General features: G+C 53.2%; 1 protein-coding gene across 1 annotated transcript in view; it reads right to left on the bottom strand.

The window, feature by feature from the left end:
* The window catches only part of DSCAML1 (DS cell adhesion molecule like 1), a 334,021-nt gene that overhangs the window by 83,139 nt on the left and 227,911 nt on the right, over positions 1 to 22,971 (bottom strand). The window contains 3 exon segments of the mRNA XM_037841599.1: positions 1,052 to 1,327; positions 4,587 to 4,865; positions 10,434 to 10,580. Of these exon segments, the coding sequence (XP_037697527.1) occupies positions 1,052 to 1,327; positions 4,587 to 4,865; positions 10,434 to 10,580 (702 nt within the window).

Here is a 22,971-nt window from a genome sequence, read left to right on the forward strand (position 1 = left end):
TGCTGCTGGGTGGGGAATTATTCAGTCAGGCGGTTCCCTGAGATGAAAGGCACCCACTTCAAAATCTGTGCCCAGCTGGTGTGCTTTTTCATTGGGAAGAGAAATCAGGGATTTGGCAGGACAAGAAGAGGTGGGGGTTGAGGGAGAGGCATTGGCTGGGTGTCTCCCTAGAGGTGAGGGATGAGACCTTAAGTTCAGTGGGTGTCCAGCTCCCCACTCCCAAGAAGTGAGGACCCATAGGCCATGACGGTGAGACCCCTGTGGGATTCTGATAATTGTAGGACTTGCCTGGGTTTGGTATTTTTGTTACCCACAGTGAGAAATCCTTGGAAGGAATAGGTCTTGGGCTTTTCTTGGGTAGCAGCAAAGGGAGGGGCCGGAAAATCACTAAACTTGGGGGTAAGGACTTTTGTGCAAATGGGAAAAAGGTGCCTTGGTGCCACAGCTCATGGCTTGGCAAGTGGAGTGCAAGCTGGACTTCAGTCCTTGTTTACCCTCTCATTCAGTGAACAACCTGAGCAACCATACACAGAAGTCCCCAGTGAGGACCCCTGGGTGGTGGCAGCTTTAAAGGGAGAGAGAGCCAGGCTAAAACCTGGTCTGTGGTAAGGAGCAGAGCTTGACGTGAAAGGCCTCTGGGACATTGAAAGCCTTCAAGACCCTAAAGAAGACCTAATAGTGAAGTTCTCATAATTTCAGAGGGTGGAAGCAATATAGTTTGATGGCTGAGACCTGCTTTCAATTCCCAGCTCAGTCTCATGGGCAGAGCTGTGAGACTGTGGGCAAGTGACCAGAGTCTCAGTTTCCTTAACTACAAAATAGGTAATATAAAGTACCTCCATCTGGCAACCTTGGAAGGATTAAATGAGACAGTGCATTTGCCTGCATGCAGGAAGTGCGTGACTAATGCTCCCTGTCACTATTCCCGTCCTCAGAGGTAGGGGGAGCCTGGAGCAGGACCCTCCTAGCTGGGGCTCTGGGAGTCGGGGGTTCCAGAGGAGGCGAGCTGGGCCCTGAATCCCGCCCCTCTGCCGTGGCTGCCCCTGCTCACCCTCGAGCACGATGACAGCGAAGTCCTGGGCGGTCTGGGCCTTGCGGGTGGCGAAGCACTGGTAGGCCCCGGAGTGTCTCTTCTGGGCTGAGGTGATGAGCAGGGTCTCATTGCTGAGCCCGCGGATGGAGATGGCCTCGTCGGGCAGCACCAGCTCGGTGTTGCGGTACCAGCGGATGGAGAACTCCGGGGAGCCAGCCAGGGCACAGGAGAGGATGACCGTGCTGCCGATGCCCGTCTTCAGCTTCTTTGGTGTCAGGGTCACATGAAGGGGGTCTGGGCCGGGCCGGGCACGGGAGAGGTGAGGGGAAACGGGGGGAGAAAAAGAAAAGAAAAAGGGCTCGCTGTGGAGGGGTGTGGCTGGGGGCGGGGGGTGGTCCCCAAAATGCCTAGGGTCAGGAGTCCTGGGGTCAAGCTCAGCTCTGCCTCCAGGGTCCTCATGTGGATGGGACTTGTGAGTTCCCCTCTCCAGGCCTCAGTTTACTCATCTGTTGAATGGCAGGGTCAGACTGGGTGATAGCCTCGTACCTCTTGTTCTGTGGCCCATGCTCCTTTGGATGCCCCAGGGTGGGCTTTGACTCTCCCTTGTGCTTCCTGAGGAGAACAATCTCCCTGGGAGCCAGAGACACCCTGACCCAGCCATCTGTCTCCCATACCCCAACAGACAGTTGTTCACTACCTTCTGCAGTTGTGACTTCCTTCACTTGGATGGGCCGACCCCCTCCTCTTTATCACTACCACCACTCCCTGCCTGCATCCATGCAGGAGCCCCCTCCCTGCTTCCCTCCATCTGTGCTCCAGGCTACAGCCAGCCACGTCCCTGCTCAGAACTTCCACGGCCCCGACAACTCAGCATGGCTCTCAAGGCCCTAGAGGCCCTCGGGGACCTGACCCTCCGCTTCCACCAGCCCCCATCGGTTCCCACCACAGCTACACACTTGGTCTCTAGAGTAGGAACAGCCTGTCTATGGTCCCTGCACACCTTGGGCTGTTTCTTGCCTCATGGCCCCTCCTTAGACTGCCTCTGGCCCCTTTTGCCTAATTCCTACGCATCCTGCAGAAACTGAGCTTGGGTGTCACCTCTTCCAGGAAGCCTTCCTGGTCACCACCCCCTGCCAGGCTGGGTTACAGCTCCCTCTTCTGGACCTCCTTCAGGCTGTGGGCATAACAAAGACCACACTAAGCTCACTGTCTCTTATCACCTCTTCTGTGCTTGTCTCCCGCTCTGGAGCAGGGTGGTGTCTCCCTTTCTTTGTATCCCTCCTGCAGCCTGAGTCATGCCTATTGATTGTCTGACTGGCAGGCTGGTTACTAGTCCCAAGCTGGTCCCTCACTCCTGATCTCCATGGGGCTCAGGGTTCTCTGGGGACTCTGGCCTGCAGGAACTTGGGTTCCCCAGTAATGCAGTCTACAGGAGAGGACACTCCTCAGGCCTGTGTGGGTTGGGGAGCAGTCAAAGAAGACATCACTCTGTTCATGCTTGGCAATCCCTGCTCACTCCCCAGAGCCTCTGCCCAGTGCCAAGGAATGTTGGGCACAATGAGGCAGGTGCCATCCTGCTTGTCCCTGTCACCAACCAGGGCTTCCAGGGCTCTGTGTGCCCACTACTCTCTCCCCAGAGCCCCTGCCTGGGCTTGGTGGCAGGTTGGGGGGTATGGAAAGCACACCTGTCAGAGAGGGCGGAAGACAGAGAAAAGCCATGTCCCTTTGCCTGCAGGCTGGTGGCCTGGCCCACAGTGGACTGGGCTGGGGGGCTGAGGGTGGGAGGAGAACCAGGTGCAATTCTGCATGCAGGGGCAGAGTGTTGTGTGCACACCTGCAGGCAGTCACCGTCCAGCTTTGTGTGTGCACTTGGACGTTACTGTGGAGAAGTGTATGTGTATGTACAGGGGCACCATGTACGTGTACCTAGGTGCTTGGGGAAGTCGGCACATGAACCTCTCTGTGTCTGTGTGTGTAAGAACCTGTTTGCCTGGAAGTACTGCGGCAGGGCTCTGCACACCTTGCTAATTTTCCAGGGCATTGGGAGTGTGTCGTCTTCCTAAACTGCTCTGTGAGCCGGAATGAGTCAGTGTGTGTGTGTGTAACAGGAGGGGGACGGAGTGAAGGTCATATTAGACCAATCTTTTTTGGACAGTGCTTAAGGAAAGAAGGGGGTCCCAGCCCTGGTCCTTCCATCTGCTGTCTCTGTGTCCAGGGCTTGTTTGTACGTGAGGAAACCCCCAGCCTCCAGGAGCAGGCCTTCAGCACTTGAACCTAAGCATTTGCATTGTACACAGTCCCTTCTTGGGGTTCTTCTGCTCTTCTGGCTTCACAGTGAATTTGTATGAGGAAGCCCCCTCCCCAGCACCCCAGATAAACTCATTCCAACTGTTGAGAACCCTTTGATGGTGGGGGAGGGGACTGGGCGCACATCTGGCCTGGGGAAGTCAGGACACCAGGCCCAGGAGGCTGGGGTGGGTGGGCTCTGCTGGGGTCCTCCGGCCAGCTTGAGGGTCGTCTGAACTGCAGCTCGGTGCCCGTGAGCTGGGGGTGGGGGTGGTGAGGTGGGAGGAGAGCATCCTTGGTCAACATGTAGTGCAGGAGGTGGGTGGGGGGCCTTCTTCCCCCCGCCCAGGTCAAATGGCTCTCACGACACCCTTGGGAACCATGTTCAGGGACTCTGGCTATTGCTGCCCCACAGGAGAATTCCCCAAGGATCTCCAGATTCCAGCCCCCTGCTGCCAACATCTCCCCCACAGAGGACAGAGCAGGGAACTCAGAGTCTCTTCATTTCGCAGATGGGGAGCCTGAGGCCAGGCCGCACAAGCAAGAGGCAGGGGCAGGGTGGGGACAAGGCATGACCCTGAGTCCCCGCGCATCCTCATCCAAGGTCCTTTCACTGACATTGGCCCCTCTGCCTCCACCTTCTCTGCCTGCCAGGGGTGCTCATCGGGAGGGGTCTGCTAAGGCCTCCTGGCCCCCACTCTGGCTCCCCAGGCCCCTCAGGCTCTATGATGGGGGGAGAAACAGAGCTGGTCCCCAGGTGGCAGGTGGTACAGCTGATATGGTTGTTTACATCCAATATCTGATCTGATTGATCAGTGCTCCTATCGATTATTGCTAAATATTCTGAATGTGACCTAGGATGGGATACATTATGTCCTCTCTAAGTGACATGGATTAACATCAGCATTGTCCCCTCCCAACAAACCCAGAAGCCCTGTCCTCGTGGCGAGCTTGTCGCCATCACCCCATCATCCCACCTGGAGCTGACTTCTGGAAGGTAGGAAGGCTGGGGTCAGTATCCCATTTTGTAAGATAAGCACCCCGGGGTGGCGAGCGTGGTTATGTGATTTGCTCAAAGTCAGTGACTATCTGGGAATGCCAGGACTGAAAGGCAGGTCTTCTGGTTTCAAACCTGGACTTCTGCCCAGACATCAGCACTGGCGACTGGGCAGAGGCTGGGCTGCTGCTGCCCACCGTGCCCCTCCCCATCATGCCGCGGTGCTCTCGAAGGTCACTGGGGGCTGGGAAAGAGGCTCTCTCTACTCACCAATGACTGTGAGGGTGCCTGTGGCCTCCGCAGAGCCAAAGGTGTTGGTGACCTCGCAAATGTAGGTGCCGCTGTCCTCGGCCCGCAGGTCGCTGATGGCCAGCCCCGTGACGTGCTTGGTCCAGCGGCTGTCCGCCGGCAGGGGCCGGCCGTCCTTGAGCCAGCGGATGGCGGGGAGAGGGTAGCCCGAGGCCGTGCAGGGCAGCTCCACAGTGTGGCCGGCCCACACCTCCTGGGAGTGGAAGCCGTCCAGGATGGTGGGGGTGGACTCGGCAGGGTCTGCAAGGCAGAGAGGGTCAGCAGCCCTGGGAGGGATGAGGTGGGGAGGGGGGTGGGAAGGACAGCACCGGGAGCAGAACCTGCTGCCCACCACAGTTAAGGAGCAATACCCAGTGTTGCTCCAGACAGATGGATGTTTCTGGATGGGCTCACTGGGTTTCCCTCTGCCCCAGACTCTGGTCCAAACTCTCTTACTCAGGCCAGACTGAGCCCCTGAGAGCCTCGACAGGGGGCAGGGCCTGGCAGGAGGAGGGGGCAGGTCTGAGACTAGGGCTAAAATGACAGACAGACAAACAGAAGAAAGAGAAGCAGAGCAAGGGGTGCAGAAAGGGAGAGAGTGTGCATGAGAAACCCTTCCAGCCCACACTCAGGAGCCCTGAGCCCCTGCCATGGAAGCATCAGGACAATCGCAAAAATGCCATTATTGCTAAGTCTCAAGCCACCCTGGGGTGGGGATCCCTAAGCATTGGAGGGCAATCTGTCTGTCCCCTGCCCAGTCTCCTCCTGCTGGTGAAATCTAGACAGACGCAGAGAAGCCCAGTGCATTTCCACAGGAACCCTGGAAGTAGTAGGACATGAAGCTTTCCGCAAACCCCACTCCCCACCCCCAACAATGCTCCTGTATTTTGCATTCCCAGCTCTAAAGAAACACAGTGACTGAGGTCCTAGACAGCGAGATCAAGCCCCTTGTAGGTGAAATCCCATGTGTGGGTACCGGATCATTTCTGAGAGGGTGTTGTCTCTGCTGAAACCAGTCTAGTCCTCACCAGAAACGGCCTTGCTGGGGTTTCTGCCCACTGGGGGCCTCCCCTGCTTTGAAATCTCCATGGGCTCCCCTTTACCTATAAGATACTGTCCAACTTCTTACCTCCAATCTCCCCAGCCTAGCCTGCCTGCGCTACCTTCCTCCACTGTCTCAACAACGTCCCACAGGCACCTGCCTTCCTCCCTGTGCCACCCCCACCCCTGCCCTGGTCAACTCCCGCTCATCTTCACACACAGCCTGAAAATCACCTCTTCCGGGGTGCCGCCCCCAAGCCACTCTCACTGCACCCCCACAGAGTTTTACCTTCCATTTTATTTTCAAACAACCTTGGTTTTTTTTAGGAAAATAATTTTTTTTTAAACAGGTAATATGTGCTGATGGCAAAACTTCAGGAAACATTGAAGAGTATCCAGTAAAAAGAGAGTCTTCTGCTCACCCCTGTCCCCCAAGCCACCCCATTTCCCTCCCCGGAGGTGACCCCCGTGGTCAGCTCCTTCAGTGTTACGTGGCACTCTCAACTTCCCGTGAAGATGGGGCCCCTTGAGGCCAGGGCCGTGTCTGATCCATTGCTGCCTCTCCTTGGCCCAAAGCAAGACCCGTGGCTGCGGAGCCATAAATGTCTGTGGGAGGATGCATGGGGCACTGGTCTGATTGTTCTGGGTAAAACCCCACCTTGCAGAACTTTGTAGGTTCATAGAGGCTGGGCTGGCGGGGGGACCTTGGAGGCGTGAACAGATGAGGACCCCCGAGTCCAGAGAGCTGCAGGGACCTGCCCAGAATCACACTGCAGAGTCAGGACCAGAAGCCAGCTTCCCTGCGCTGCATCCCTCTCTTCACTAAATAGGGTCCGAGGTAGAGTAATCTAATACTGAACTTCGCCTAGCGATGAGCGGTGAGAGCTGCTGACACCACCCCACCTCCCATCCTCCATTGATGGGAAATCTCCATCACCTCCATCCTCAGCTCATCTCCCTTGGAGAGGGTGGGAATGGGCTAGGAATTCTCCCTTCTGGGAAAAAGACTTTCTGGAAGACGCCCTGCTCCCTTCCCAGCTTCACCACTGGTCAGAAGTATCTGTGGGCAGCAGAAGGAGCCCAGGGCTTGGCATCAGGAGACCCAGGTGCAAATCCTGATAAGCTGCGTGATATGCTGTGTCTTATAAACGCTCAGAACCGCAGTCTCCTCGTCTGCACGGTGGGGTTGACAACACCGCCTCCTGATCTCACGAGGCTATTGTCGGCCATCAGTGGCAAAATGTCCGTGTGGGCGCTTTGCAGGTGCCCCCTCGCCGTGCAGATGCACGGGACAAGTGCTCTCCAGTGTCCCCCTTCCCTCCCTGCCGGGTTCCATGGCCTCGCCCCCCACCCCTCCGCCCTGCGGGAATGGTTGGGATAAACAAACCCAGTGCCAGGGAAAAATTACTCAATGTGACACTTAATTGATGCAAAACACAAATCCCTGGCACACTGCAGAATTTACAAGTGGAGGGGCCGGCAGGGCGGTGGGGGAGGGGGCAGGGGGGAGGGAATTAATCACCGAGTCTCAAGCGTGAAATTAAATTCTGAGGGAAAGAAACCTCTTTCATTACTCCGGAGCAGAAGTAAAATGCTGCGGAGCGTCCCCGGCAGCCGCCTGGGGGGGATCGGGCAGGGCTGGGGGGAGACAACCGGCTCTGCCAAGGGCTCCCTGGGACTGGGACTGGGTGGCAGCTCCGGGCTCCCCGGGGAGGCTGCTGGGGAACCCCTACTCCCACCGCCAGCTGGACAGGGCGGGAAAGGGCTGGCTGGGAAGGCGACGTCAGTGCCTGGCCCTGTTCTTAGAGAGCTGAGGTATCTTCGCCCTGCCACTCAACCTCCCTGTTTGCTGGTCACCTGTTTCTAAAAGCTGAGGATGATGTCTACCCTGTTGGGAGTCGTGGGTGTGCATGAAAGCACTCAGTAAACTCTGGATGTGCGGAATAGTTATTATTAGGCTGTATTTTGGGGGCTCAGATTATTCTTGCAGCTGCTTCCTCTAATTTGAAAAATGCAGGAAAATGAAAGGTGACCCTCCCTGATAACTTTGGAAATGTTGTGGGAATAATAATGCAGCGACAATAGAATAGCAATAACTGCCAGAAAAAGAGTGACAGTAGCTACTCTCTGAGCACTTCCTATGTGTCAGGCTCCAGGCTAAGCTTTTTGCCTACAGTATCTTATTTATTTCTCCCAACAGCCCAGTGGAATGCATTTTGTCACACCCATTTTACAGGAGAGGAAGCTGAGGCTTGGAGACATTATTTTATGGCAGGCGGAACAGCTAGTTTGTGCAGAGGCTGAGATTGGAGCTTTGGCCTGATGCATTCACCCTTTTCCCAATACACCTCATCATCTCCTCCCTTCTCCTTACTTTAACAAACATTTAGTGAGCTCCGCCAGGGCACCCCCAGCTGCATCTCCTAGCCCTGGATTTCAGCTGCCCACCCAGAGCTTCTGGCCAGGGAGGGTGCAAGCCTCTCCAAGCCACCAGCCCCAGGAGCTCATGGGCTCTGCCTCCTAAAAGTGCCAATGCCCAGCCTCTCCCAGCCAGCCCACACTCTCTCAGGACAGCCCTCACCCCAACTCTGGGGAGTGGGTATAAAATCGAGAGGTGGCGAGGGGCTTCTGAGGCTGCCCGTGTTCCTCGTTGCACTGCTCCCCTCCAGTATCAGTTGCATTTTTGCCGAGAGGAGCAGATTGCAGATCGCCTTGTCACCTCACATCACATCAGGGCCTGTGTCACTCAGCGGGACACCCTCCCCTAGGCTCCCTTCCCTTCAGTTCCCTCCTTTTGCCTTTAGATCTTTCTTACTCTGTTACTGCTGTCTCTTTTTCTCTTCCTTTGTCTCCCTCTGCGTGTTTTTCTGTTCAGTTATTTTTTTCCTGTCCTGTGTCTTTCTCTCTCTGTGCCTTTGCCTGTCTCTTCTTCTGTCTGGGAGTCTTTCTCTCGGGTCTCTCTCACTCTCCTTCCCCCACCCCTTCTTCTCACAGGCTGGTAGAGAATAGAGAGGAGGAGGAGAAGGGGTGGAGTATTCTCCAGTTTAAAGAATGTTTTCTTGAGGGGTTCCTGCATATTCCCCCTAAAAGCTGAAGATCCAATCAGGAGATTATCAGGGGCGAAGGGCTAGATGTGGAGGAGAAAGGAGTGGGCCTGCAGCAGGCGGTTTTCTGTGCTTTTCCCAGATTGTATGAGAAGCATGCAAATGAGAAGCAAAATGCTCTGCAAACAAGTCCCTCTAATTTGGAAGGGAACCACTCCCACGCGTTTGGGAATTGGGGCGGTAGGTTCCAAAGTCAAGTGCGGGGCTTGTCTTCTTCCCCACCCGACAGCCCAATTTCCCACGACAGTGATTACTTGTGGAATATTCACTTAGCACCTACTATGTGCCAGGCACAGGGCCAGGGGCTGGAGACATAGGGGTGAGTCAGGGGGCCCCCACCTTGCCCTCCTGGCTCCTGCTGTCCTGGTCTTGCTTCCAACCGGGTTAGGCAAATGAGAGGGAGTCCTGGAGAGAGTCACTGCTGCTCAGGGACGTCCCCAGCAAAGCCCAGAATGTCAGAGATAGCACCAGATTGGTCTTCTAGTTGATTCACTCCCAGCTCCTCTTACGGAGGCCCAGAGAGGTCCTTGCTTGGGTGGGTCTGATCCCAGAACCCAGGTGGTCTGACTGCTAATCAGTTTACCCTCCTTCCAAAAGCCACTCCACCCCCCCCTTCTCAAGAGCAGAAATTTTCAAATCTCAGGTCTCAAAGCGTTAGGAGGTTGTGAAATCCATTTGGTGAGTTACAAAACCAGTCTTTTAAAAAAATCTGAAAAGGATACAATAGAATGGAAAATACCAATGTGCCTTGCCTAGGTTGTGATGAAAGTGTCTGTCTGTGGGTTGCTGTCAAAAGAGCTTGAAAACCACGGCTCCAGAAAGCCTTTCCTGAGTGCCTCCCACCCCGTGCCTTTCTGAACTCTAGGACTGGATCATGTGCCTGGGGACTCAAGTGGTCCCCTCTGTGGGGAGAGCCTGCAGCTGGAAGGACCCCAGGGTCAGGGGACCCAGAGTTTGAATTCTGGCTTTGCCTCCCACTGGTTAAACAGCTCAGGCAAGTTGCTTGGTTTCCTTAAGATTCAGTTTTGTCACCTGAAAAAAAAAAAAAGGGAGAAAAACACCCACCTCACAGGGTTACTATGGTGCCCAAAGGACAACAAATGAGTGAAATCCCTGGCACACAGGGGGACTCAATACATATTAGCTTCCACCCCTCTCAAGAAGCCAGAAGTGCTCCAGAATAAGAGTCCTTTATTTAGTTTAGCAATGTCTTTGTTTATAAATTATATTCTGCCTACTTTTAAATGTCATGAGGTAGCCTACAACAAAGGATATAGGTGCACTCACTGATAAAATAGAATCTTAAAAAATACTTAGAGACATAAGGAAATGCTAAAATCCCTCAAATCTTGTCTAATAGTTATTATGCTTGAATACCAGATTTTATCTGAGCTTCCTGGTAGCAAAGGCAAAAAGGGAAAGAGCCAACAGTCCCTAATCCTTATTATTTGATAAATGGAAACATATCAGTTCTTCAGGAGAATTAAGCTTCCCCTGGTACAAATTTCTAAAAAGCTTCTATCTCCTTACGTGAGGGGCACCCAAAAGCACACTGGACAAGGTCTTCCCCAGTGATTGCTGTACCTGTATTCTTCACTCTCCTTCTCTGAGTCCCCTGTGCTGATCCATGGTGCCCTCCCTGTTCCAGCCTCCCGCAGCCCTGCCCTGTTCTCCCCCAGCCTACCTGTCACAGAGAGGCGGGCCCCATTGCTCTGCCGGGTCTCCCCGCTATACTTGTGCTTGGTGATGCAGCGGTAGGTGGAGAGAGCATCCTCCTTCTGCACGTCGGAGATGTACAGCCCACCGTGGTAAGTAATAAAAAACCTGTTTTCTGGAGACACAATCAGGACATGGTCCATTACTCCCTGGGCTGGGCACACCTCCAGGAGCGGCTTGGGTTGGCAGCTGGCCCTCTCCCAGGCCAGAGCTGTTGCCCAGGGAGAGGAGGCGAAGGGGAAAACAAGGGGGTGAAGTTGGTGCAGCCTCTAAGGCAGGAGAGCATCTCTGATAGATAAGGATTTTCCACATGCAAACAAAAAGGCAATTGAAATTACAGTAATTCTTTTAAGGGTAGATGCTTCAGGGTTTAACGCAAAGAAGCTGAGTTTTAAAGTCAGATGGAGATCTGGGTTCTAATCCAGTTCTTCCATTTATTAGCTATGCAACCTTAGGAAACTTACTTAACCTTTCTGAGTCTGATTGACACAATGGAGTGAAAATAACATTTCATAGGGTGGATGAATGAATTAAAAGAAATAATAAGGTTATTCTATAGTTAGTGCTCACTCAGTAATATTAGTCCTCATCTTTCCTTCTTTTTTACAGTTTGCAAATCTCTTTCACATTCGTTCCTTGTTTAATCTTACGACTGTTTGCTCTGTTGTCTCCATTTCACAGAGAAGGAGACTGAGACTCAGGGTGAAGTGGTAGAGCTGGACTGGAAAGCAGGTCTTCCAATATCCAGTTTTTCCTCTGCACTAAGCCAAACAGAAGCTAAATCCTTTCCTTCTAATTTAAATTAATTTTCAACTCAACAACTAATTGTTGAGGCTGAGTTATACTAGAAGTGGGGACGTGAAGGTGAGATTCACAGTAATAACTCAACAAACAGTTCTTGAACACGGATTGTCTGCAAGGCCAAGGGCAGGAAGTGGGGCCATCTTCACAGCCACGATTGCCTTCTACAGTCAGGACGTAACAGGAAGAGAGAAGGACAGGCAGGAGTATGCCCATTTTGCTGATTACAACAGAAGACGCAACACAAGACTCCTAAGAACCTGGAATGAATTTTCTTCTCCAAAGCCCTGAGGCAAACCCTGAACTTCAGCCAATCAGGCTGATGCAAAAGGGAAGGGTGTGGGCCTGGGAGTCGTGGAGGGGCTTGCACTTGGCTTCTGGACTCCCTAAGTTCATGGCAGTGTCCTTCCACCCAAGACCAGGCCAGACTGAGATTAAGATGCCAACTTTGGGACTCTCCTCTCTGAGGGCTTAGCTGCTTCTCCAGGCAGGTACAGAGGACCTCAGGCTTCCATTTCCCTTAGGAATTGGAGAGTGATAGTGACTTAAAAGAAAGCTTCAGGGGGAGGGCTGAACCTATAGGGGGACCCCTAACATTGGAATGCCAGCCTTTCATAAGGAAACATTTTGGGTATTCCCATGCCCTTCAAATCCTATTTAGGGATCTGCTTCCTCCCACCTGGGGGCTGAGTGACACCCCTCAACCAACGACAAGACCTCTGATTCTGGCTCACCCTCCTATGGGGAACCTTTTGTGCTTTCCCAACCCTCAAAGCACAAATCCAAGCATCGAGAGGCAGGCGCTTCATCCAAGAACATGTTCCAACAGTGGAGGCTGAAGAATTGCAGGGTTGCAAAGCGAATGTGCTTCAAACATCTTTGACAAGGGGTTCTCTAGTCTTCAATATTTTCAGAGCTGGGGAACTCACTACCTCACTCAGAAGCCCATTACAAAGTTTATAGCTCTGACTTTTAGAAAGACCTTCTTTGACCACAACTGGTCTCCTTGCGGATTCCTCCATGGGTTCTAGTTCTACTCACTGGAGCCCTTCCGGACCCCTAAAGCCTGGCTCCTAAAATACCTCCTTACAAGTTGGAAGGCAGCTAACATGTCCTTTGACTTTTCTTCAAACTAAACAGTCTTAGGATTTTATTTTTAAATAGTTATTTATATAATACGGTTTCAAATAACTTCACCAACTTGGTCTCTTGCTTCTGAATAACCTTTGGTTTATCTACAATTCTCCTCGTTGCCTTTCCCTCCCACCTCCCACCTTCTCTCCCTTCTTTCTTCCCTTCCTTCCTCCACTCCACACACCTTTATAAAGCACCAGACCTGCCATGTGCCAGGTGCCTTGCTAAGTGGCAGGATCTAACAATCAGCCTTATCTGACCAGGGCAGAATTGAGCAGGACTATAGACTTCCAGCTTAAGACTGCATTAACTTGTTGTAGGGTAGGGGGTGGAAACAGAGAGGCAGCCCCATTATACTGCTGCCTCACTAACTTTGCAGACAACTAAAGGCCCTTGTCTTGTCTCCATGATCTCCTTCTAGGTCCCAGATGCCCTCCCCACCCTAGGACAACTGGCGATGTGGACCCAAGTCTGGGACGTCACACTGGTACCCGGGGAGCTGCATCTTGTTGGGGATTCTCCCAGATGACCACTTGGCCACCTGGCAGCCTGCTAGGCCCTTGGAAACCCAGAGTTGTGGACCAGATCCCCTCCCCCCTCTTCCAACACACAGCCCCCCTCCCACTGTGGTGGGTGAAAGACCAAAAGAGGGAGGGGGCCGAGCCCCAGGGCTCGCAGTCAGAGAGGAGCCAGAGGAAGCACAAAGGAAGTCTGGCTCCCTACCGGAATTGACATGTGCTGTTTTGTCTCCATGTTGTGACATCCCAAAGTCAACTGCAGAAGCTCTCCGATAATTCATTATGTAACGGGGACTAGAAGGCAGAACTATTGGAGGGTATTGCTGCCAATCAGAAGTAGGGAGGTGGTGGTAGTGGGAGATCAGACACCCAAGGGAAAACAGAAAAGAAAGAAACAAACAAAAACACTGGTAGCAGTCCACAGGTACTCCAGCCTGGACAGCTAGGACTTTGTGATCCTGCAGCTCCCAGCACCCCACAGTGAACGGGAGAACTTGGCTCTCCTGGAATTTGAAGCGGGGGGCTGCAGTGATGGTGGTGGGGAGCTGGGGTTTCTATAGCAACAAGCAGCTGCTGCATCTGATGTTTCACATCCTTCATTGTCCTCATTTCCCCCCTCCCTCCCCCCTTTTTTGTGCATACTTAATTGTAGCAACATTTTCAGACACAGCGTATTGCCCCTCCTGAAACAAAGGCGGGCTGCAGCCAAGGGGGTGTTCAGTGCGGGAGAGGGAAAGGAGAAATCAGGGGTATTATGTCAAGCCCCCCGGGGGTGGGGGGACGGACTTGTGCAACAGCAGTTCGGCATGTTTGATGAGATCGGATGAGGGGCCCTGCTGGGGAAGGGAAGGAGCAAGAGGCCCATGGAGTAAGCATGTTGACAGGGGAGGGGGGCATAGCCAGCTGGCGGGGGACTCAGAGGGTCCGGGGCCAGGCAACACGGCTGGCCTCCCACGCTGGCTCTGGTGGGGTGCCCTGGCAGTCAAGCAAGTTCATGCTCCACGCCCCCATATAGAACCAGTGTCCCTGGAACGATAAAGGAGTAGGTATGCCACATCCTTGGCTCATCCTCCTTAGGGCAGGCTGGGTCCACCCGGAGGAGGAGAGAGTGGCTTTCAGCACAGCCAGGCCCTCTGGGTCCACCCTCCAACCCTGAGGCCATTTGGGAACGTGTAGGATCATTTTTGGTTGGCATCGTAACTGGGGGGTGCTATTGGCATTTAGGGGTCAGGGACCAGGAGTTCTGGACAACCCTCAGTGCCCTCCCCCAAACAGTCTCGAGTAACAAAGAACTCTGCCACCCCAAATGCCAATTGTGTCCCTGAGGGTGTACACTGGAAGGTCATTTTCTCCAATGTGCCACGACCCTGCCATTGACAATGCTTGACTGTGACATCTCAAAGCCTGTAGGCTCACCTATGAGCACACTGATGACCAGGGAATTGAGGCATGTGGTTAATGAATCCTTTTCTTCTTTTTCTTATTTCTACAAAAACTCTGGCCTGCTTAGTCAGCCTCTTTCCTGGTGATGTAGAACAGGCTTCTGGGTCTTTTCTTTTTTTTCCTTAAGCTAAATATTTTTTGAGTGCCTATTATGTGTTGGGCCAAGAGCTTTACATACATTAACTCATTTAATCCCCACAACCCTTTAAAATGGATGCTATTATTATTACTAACTGAAGCACAGAGAGGCGCATTAACCTGCCTAAGGTCACACAGGAAGGAAGTGGTAGAGTCTGAACTGTTAGTTCACTTACTACTCTCTTCTAAGCTCTGTGCTAGACTGACTCTCCTAGGATAACAGCATCTCTCATAGGGACATATGTTCAGCCAGCCTCTGCTTGGCTGCTTCTGTCAATGGGGCCCTCACTACCTAGTGAAGGAGTACTCTTTCATTCAGTTTTGTTGGGCTCAATTTACCAAGTCTTTATGGAGTGTCCCCAGGGCCTAGACTGGGCTCCATGGAGAAGTCTTGGACTTGCTCTCTGCCCTCTGGGATTCCACAGTCAGAAGGCAACATCTTTCTGCCATGAAAGCTGGGGCCACCAGCACTGGGCAGTGTGTGATGGGTGGGAAGGCAGCTCCATGGAAGCCACAAGCAGGACAAGGAGGATGAAGAGGGACTAAGCCACCCAGGGTGGTGGGGCAGGCCGAGGACTGGACTTAGGGGACCCCACCAATGGTGGGGTGTCGAAGACTCCCAGCCTCCTCTTGGGCCCTCGGTTTTCCCATCTGTGAAAAGAGTTGGATTGGGTGAGTGGTTTTTAACCATATTTGTACACTAGAATCATCTAAAGAGGTTTAAAAATTAATTTCAGAATTTCTGGGGGTACGGCTTGGAAATTGGTGTTTTTGTAAAAGCTTCTTGGGAGCTGGTCATGTGCAGCCAGGGCTGAGGACCACTGGATTTGATAAACCTGTCAGGCCCCTTCCGTCTGACAATCGATATCTCTATGTTCACACTAAACTTGTCTGAGTCCCATTTTCCCTTCAGGAAAATGTAGATAATAAGTGGTACTTACGTCCCGGGGCCACTGGGAAAATTAGATGAAATACCCCTTGTGAAAGCCCCCAGCACATGGGGATGCTTGTTAAGTGTCAGTACAAGTTGTTCAGCCTAAGTGGACCCCTCTCAGGAAGACGAAGTGCTGGGGGCAGGCTGGGGCTGGGAGCCCTGAGGACGCTCAGCTCCTCCCTGCGGTAGGTTTCCTAAAGAGTCCCTCCTTCCCACCCCAGGAGCTGGGTTGGAAAGCAGGGGGCTTGGAAATAAAGTGGCAGCCCCTCCTTGGTGATTCTGAAGGTTTGAACCATTACCAAGGGAGCAGACAGCATCTTTTTTTGTCTTTTGAAAGGTCAGAGAGCTGGGTCTTGGAGACTCCTCGGAGCTTCAGGAGTCATGGAGAGATAATTGCTAGAAACTTCGGGACTCCCAGTGGCCCTCGTAGGGCTGGACACGGGGAGGAGGGAGTTGCCCTCTGCAAATGCGGAGCCCCCAGTTCTGCTCTCAGAGAGGCATGAGGGTGAGTTTGGTGGGGAAAGGGCGGCAGGCAGAGGTAGAGTGGGGAGCTGAGGTTCTGGGGGAGTGTGTGAACTGGACAGATCCCTCTCCAGCCTTTGGATTAAGGGAAGGGAAATGACTGAATAAAGCAGGGGAACAGCAGCTTCCTAAATGGCCTCCCTGCTTTGGCCCCTGCCCCCTTTATCAACATACAGCCAGAGAGCTAGTCTATAACCTGTCAGCTCACGTGGCCCTTTACTCAAGACCCTCTGATGGTTTTCCATCTCACTCAGTGTTTACCTTGCTTTTAAGCAGTGCCTGTCACAAATTAAGCCCTCAATGAAAACTTCTCCAAAGAATGACTCAGTGAACCTTCCCAAAACTCACTGAGGTAGTTTTATCCCCACTTCACTCATGAGGAAACTGCAACTCTGAAAGGTCTGATCCCAAATTGAAACATACTTTCTCCAGGAAGTCTTCTCAGACTAAAGCAACCTCATTCCCGAGTGCTTCTGCATTTGACAATTCACTTGCTACTGATAATCATTGCTTCTACTATATCCAATTAAACGTTAAAGCTAATTATTTGTGAGCATTCAAAAGTCAAGACTGTAAAAAAATGGAATGTGTGTCTTTGTTAGGTAGTGAGTTCCCTGTCACCAGGGGGTATTTAAGGAATGCTTGGTTGAGATATTGTGCAGGGGATTTTAAGTACAGAATGGGAGAAATAAACTTGATCATCTTTAGGGTCCCTTCCTTGCCAGCAATTTATAAATTAATGGCTTAAAGAAAGTCAGAGGTGCAAAGCTCCTTGGTTGTCATCTCCTACAGCAGTTTTACAATCACAGGGCGTGTGCAGGCATGTGCTCATTTCCCACCCCAGGGCCTTGGCTGTTACTATTCCTTCTGGGCCTGAAATGCTCTTTCCTTCACCCCTGGCTTCACCCAGGTCTCTGTTGGAGAGACCTTTCCTTGACTACCCATCATACTTAGACTGCACCCTATGTCCCTGCCCAGTGCCTTACCCTGTTTTATTTGCCTTTAGAGCGCATGTTTCTCTTTGAGACAAGGAGTTATTTTAGTTCACCATGGGATCCCAGTTCCAGAGCATGTCTGGCACAGAGTAGGTGCTCAGTGAACGTGTGTGGAGTGTATGAATCCTCAGAGGCTGGCAGTGAAGGTGGAGCCCCGGCAGGGGGTGAGACAGCTGGCCCTCCAGCCGGGGCTCCTGTCTTGGAGGCCTCCCCTTGCCCTGGGGGTCTCGCCCCCATCTAACCACTGCTGCCACCTTGCAATGGTTCCAGCACTTTGATCCTTGCTTTGAGTCCCCACGGCTTAGCCCAGGCTACCCTGGGACATTAAAGCACGACCGATGGTTTGGAGCTTAACAAAAGGGAACTAAATAAACACAGGCAGTAACATGAGCACAGGTGACCCGGATTGCAAGCCATGGCTGACTCATCTTCAGAGTGAGGACACACTCCCCAAGGGCTCCTCAAACCCAGAGGGGTGTGCCCAGGGAGAGAGATGGAAGCAGTCTCTCCCTTCTTACCCTTGCCCAGAGGACAGATCATTAAAAACAGAGGTCTGCTGCTTTCGGAAGGCGAGCACATCAGAGTCCCGTGAGCCAGCCTTCAGAAAGAGGTATGCAACAGAGCAGTGGGGATGGAGTGGCTTTTAGCTCCTCTGAGGACACCACAGCCCTCCAATTAAATTCCCTTGGGTACTTTCCTCTTTGTCTGCCTTAAACCAAGCTCAATTGCTTATATGTTGGAGATTTCCATAACTGCAGCCTTTGAGAAAGAAGACCTGTGTCCAAGGGCCTGCAGCCATACACTTCCCCTCCCCAGCCCCTGTGGGCACCCTGTGTGGGTACATTTTGCCTTGGGTTTGGAGAGGGATCCTGGCTTGGTCGTTTTACAAACCCAGCGAGAAAGACACCCCACGGTGCATGGAATCAGTGGGCACCGGTGTGCTGAAATGCTGGGCACCTTCCCGTATGACCCTTACGTATGTCCATTCTTTTAAGCTTCAGTACAAACCTATATTTTACTGATGGGGAAACTGTGGCTCAGGCTGAGAGACTTGTCCAAGTCACACTTCTAGTGAGTGGAAGAGCCCAAGTCGGGTCTCCTGAACAGAGATGCAGAGCTGGGTTCTCCAGCCCAGCTGCCAGGAGAGTGTGTGTTGCCCTTTAGAGGGACTTTGGCTAACCCCTCCCCATGAGGTGGGCTTTTCCACCCCTTCTGAGCCATGGGCGGGTGCTCTGGCTCTTGTTTCTTCTGCTGGAGCATTGGCTGTCCCTAGCCAGGGCCAGTGGGTGGGTGGGCAGGGAGGGTTACAGCAAGCTGACACCCATTTCCGAAGGCATTACTGTTGTTGAGTGAAAGGATGGATCATGTCCCTTAAGAGGCTGAAGAAAGAAGGAAGTAAGAGGTCCGGGGATGGTGCAGCCGTCTGTTTTGGGAGGGCTCAGATGCTGATGCTTGGGTGCCATGACCGGGTGCTCTGTGTTAGTGGGGAGGCATGACAGTGGGCAAGTGGCTCCCATGGACTGTGAGGGGATGCACTGCACCTACCCAGTGGAGGGCTGATGTGTGAGGCATGTGCAGCACAGAGGAAAGCACATGGGATGAGTACAGCTCCTGGGTTTCAGTCCTAGCTCCGGCCCTTGCTGGCTCTGAGTTCTAGACCATCCTCTGTAATGGAAATTTGGACGTGCTATTCCCTGAGGGCCCTTCCAGCGCTATTGCTCTGGACTTGGGGTCTGCCTTGTGCAGACATCGTGGGGGAATGGGGAGGATGGCAGAGGGGAGCTAGTCCCAACACTGATGGGCTCAGGGAGGGAGAGTTGAAGGGGTGGGGGCCTCTGAGCCTGAGAAACATCGTGTGCATTGGGTCCCAGGAGCTGAGGGAAGCAGGGAGCGAGCTGAAGGCGAGGTTCAGGAACCGGGCAGGTGGGGAAACAGCCCTGAGAATGGGCCTTTTAACACAGGTGGGGCCTCATCTGCACCCTCAATCAAAGACTCAAGTCTGATCCAACACCTCACCTCACCCACGAGAGTCACGCTAGCTAGTCTGGGTCGGGTGTAGCTGTCAGAGGAGACTTCCTGTCTCTTGGCCCATTCACTGCTCTTCTGCAGGCAGCTGAAATCAGGCCAGACGTACCTGTGCCGGGAGGTGGGCTGGATGAGACGGGGCTTGGGCCGTGCTTGCTTATTCCCTAGCATGTGGAGCTTGACAGTTTGCCCTGCCCCTCTCTGAAGTGAGAGTTGCAGTGGGGAGCTGAGCTAGAGGAGGGTTTAAAATGTAATAACCCCCATGTGGCAGGTGACAAGTTTATTTAACTGCTTCCTGGCACAGGGGCTCCTGGTCCCCTACCCATCTTCCTAGTATGACGTCAGGCTGGGCTGGGGCACGGAGTGCCCGGCTCCTGATGGGTGGCACAAACCTCTCCCGTGTGCTCCTGGGAGGAGCAGGCCTGTGCCCTCCTCCTCCACTGCCACCTCTGTAGGCGAGAGTACTAGTGACCAGAGAAGACACAGAATCGTGGGGCAATGCCAATATGATCCTGTCCTCAGGGTCACGACTAAGGCTCAGTGTCTCCTATGAGGCTGGAGAGTCCTACTGCTGGCCAGAAGGACAGTCATGTCCAAGGCTGATCAGGCCCTCTGGCCAGAGCTTGGCTGACCTTGAACTGAGTGTGCTGCAGCAGTATTTACATGCCCCATGCATCCTGCCCCCACAACCCCCACCGCAGCCACAAGACTTTGCTTGAAAGCCTAGAAAAGTCATCTATGGGGATCTTTCCCCTGGAAACCCTGTGCAGAGGCAGGAATGGCAGGGTTGAGAGCACTGGGCTGGGAGACGAGAAAACTGCCTTCTAATTTGCTGTGTGACTTTTGACAAGTTTCATCACCTCTCTGGGCCCCAGTTTCCCTAAATGATGAACAAGGGGATTGAACCATTCTATCTTGAAGGTAACCACCAAGCTTCACTTTTCTGTGATTCTATGATCTCTCTCCACTTGGCTGTGGAAGAGCAAAACCTGGGGGATGAGGAGGGGGGAGCTTCTCCCCTTTTAACTAGTTCTCTGTTGGAGAGCTGAGTGAGTGTTGGGCACAGGTGCCAGTGTTGACCCGACCCCCCTGGGCCAGAGTCTTCTGCATGGGTATAACACCCCCTACCCCAATTTGCTGATTCCCAGTTGGATGTACTGTCCGGGTGGTGTGGAGCTGTTATCACCCTGTGTCTCCATTTTTGCCTGTGAAGGGCTCAGCCAGGTCCCACCATCTTCATCTCTGCCATCTGGGCTCTATATGTGACCCTGTTACTAGGGGGAGGGTGCCTGAAGGACTCAGGTGGGCCTTGGTAGTTGACAGCATGGTTGGAGTCAGAGGGGCTGGGTTTGGAACCATGTTCCACTTTCCAGCTGGAATGATGCTGGGCAAGCTATTGAACCTCTCTGAACCTGTTTCCCGAGAATTAAATCCGTTACTGAGTGCACCCAACACAGTGCCTGCCACGTAATTGACAACAAGTGGGCATTTGGTGCATGACTGAATGAACGAATGAATGTATACCTCTTGTAAGTGGGGGACTCAGAACTTGGCCCGGCTCTCCACCTCCAGGTCCAGAGCTCCCCATCCATTCCCACCGCCTCCTAACTGCCCACAGATGCATCACTCGAGTAGGCGGAAGGGTGTGGGTGTCCAGGAAGGGACTGGACTTGGCTCCCCTGGGGCCCGGCAGACTGAAGGCTTCAGGCAACTGAGACGGAGAGTGGCCCCAGCTCTGTCTCCAGCCTCAGGAGCTGGGGGTCAAGGGGGAGGGGGTGTGTGGAGGATTGAGGGGCCCAGCGGGGAGGACGTTAGCAGGAGGCTCATCATCTCCTCTCTCCACGAGTCTTTTGCTCTAAATACAGCTCTATCTTTCTCTACCCCAGGATTAGCACACATCTCTCATTCTATTGCAACAAGATTTTATTTCTAATTATGCTGTAATAAAACTGGAGCGCTCCCAGGCTTCCTTTCAAATGACTTGTACACACACTGCCGATCGGATCCTCCTCGGTCCCATTGTAATAGCATCTCCCTGACATTCATTAGACATGCATGAGAGGGGCGCTTTAAGAATAGAATTGCATTTAAATGGATTTGCTGAGAGAGGAAGATGAAAAAAGAGAGGCGAGGTGGGGAGAGGGAGAGGGAAAGAGGTTTGTTGAGCAAACTATGAAAACAAGATGCCATAATAACAGGGTGCTGAAATAAGCCCCTTTATTCCCAGTCCTCCTCCCGCTCCACATGGCAGAGCCCGGCCGGGGGCGACAGCCTCCACCTGCCCCCCCTCCAATTTCCCCCCTCGTCCCCTGTTTATGTTACCCGCTGGGGGGCTTCGTAGCTCCTCGCTCCATGTGTCAGATGCTCACAGTGTAATAGCAATAACCGTTGTTACAACTGGGGAAAGCTGCCTGGCTTCCATAGAACCCCGATGGCCAAGCAGGGGCAGGGAGGGGCCTCGTGTGTCCTTTTGCTGGGGGGAGGTGGAGGTGCCTGCCCAGCGGGGCTCACCCCTAAGGTGTTGCCCCACCATCCTGCTCCTCCCCAGTATGACCACCCTCCTTGGCCTCTGGGCAGCTGGATTTTTCCTTTCCTGGGTAGCCCTGTAACCAAGAAGGACAGGAGGTGTAGGAGACCCGGGAGCCTTGCCCTCGTGGAGCTGTTGCACCCTGCTTGACCTGCCACCCCAGCTGAGTGGACTCTCCCCTAGCACCCTGGGTGTCCCAAGAAGGCTACGGCTGCTGCCATTTTTCGGGACCTACTACGTGCCTGTACTTGTGGTCTCATCTCATTCATTCTCCATACTCTATAGCCAGATCCTGTTAAAATGGATACCTGACCATGTTGACCTATCGTTTTTAGGATAAGAACCCACATCCTTAACTGGGCAGCCAGAGCCCTCCACCTGGCCCCTGGCCCCACGCGGCCCCATCTCTGCCCCTCTCTAGGTCCTTCTGACCTTCTTACGGGCCTCCAGGGTGTTCCTTCCTCCGCAAGCCTTCCCCAGAAATCCTGCTGCCACTCGGGATACCTTTCCCACCTCCTTCCCAAAGTGCACCCTGATCCCCCCTCAGAGTGAACTCGAACCCCCTTCCTCAAGAAGACCCTCCCCACCTGTCTTTCTGTTCCGTGTCCTCCTCCTGCATGTCACAACCATGAAGAAGTGTGCAATGAGTCTTTAAAGGCCTGACCCCATCTCTAGAACGTAAGCCCCTTGAGGGCAGGCATGTGGGCTGCAGCCACTGCCGTACCCCCGGTGCCCCACTCGGCAGTAAAGGCTCCACGACAGCAGGATGGATGCTAGATGTGCATTGGCACTCACCCTGTTTAATCCTGGCTACAGCCCTATGGAGGTAGAGGTTTGTTTCCATTCCCTCTAATAGAAGAGGAAACTGAGAATCAGAGAGGTCAAGACACTTGCCCCAAGTCACAAAGCCCGGGCTGTCCGAATCCACAGCCATGTTTTTTGAACTGCCGCTTTCCAGGACCCTGTATCATCGTGGGCCTTCCCACTGGTTCCTCCTGCCTCCCAAAGGCCCTTCTCAAACCCTTCCTCCTCCTGGGAGTCCTCCCTGAGTGCAGCTACCATGGATCCCCACTCCTTTTCCAGACAGTCCCTGGTTCCTACTGTTGGGCCCACACCTGGGAGCCAGGAGGGCCTTGGGTTTCACCTTTGGGTGGTCTTCTAACTGCGTCATGTGGATCATTCTTGTGTTCCCAAATAGAAAGCAAACTCCTTAAGGATGCCACATACCACTCTTCTGAACCCTCTATAACACCTCGGCCAGGGCCAGGAACACCTAAATCCTCCATAAATTCTGGTCAGACTGCACAACAAATAGAAAAACCTCTCGACCTGGCACGAGAACTGCTAGCTCTGCCACTTAGCATCTGTGCGACCTGCAGGCAGGTCCCAGAACTGATCCTGGAGCCTCAGTGTCCCCATCTGTAAAGTGGTGATAATCACACTCTCTTGCAGGGTGACTGTGAGGATGA

This window comes from Choloepus didactylus, chromosome 6, assembly GCF_015220235.1.
Source record: "Choloepus didactylus isolate mChoDid1 chromosome 6, mChoDid1.pri, whole genome shotgun sequence".
Taxonomy (NCBI): domain Eukaryota; kingdom Metazoa; phylum Chordata; class Mammalia; order Pilosa; family Megalonychidae; genus Choloepus; species Choloepus didactylus.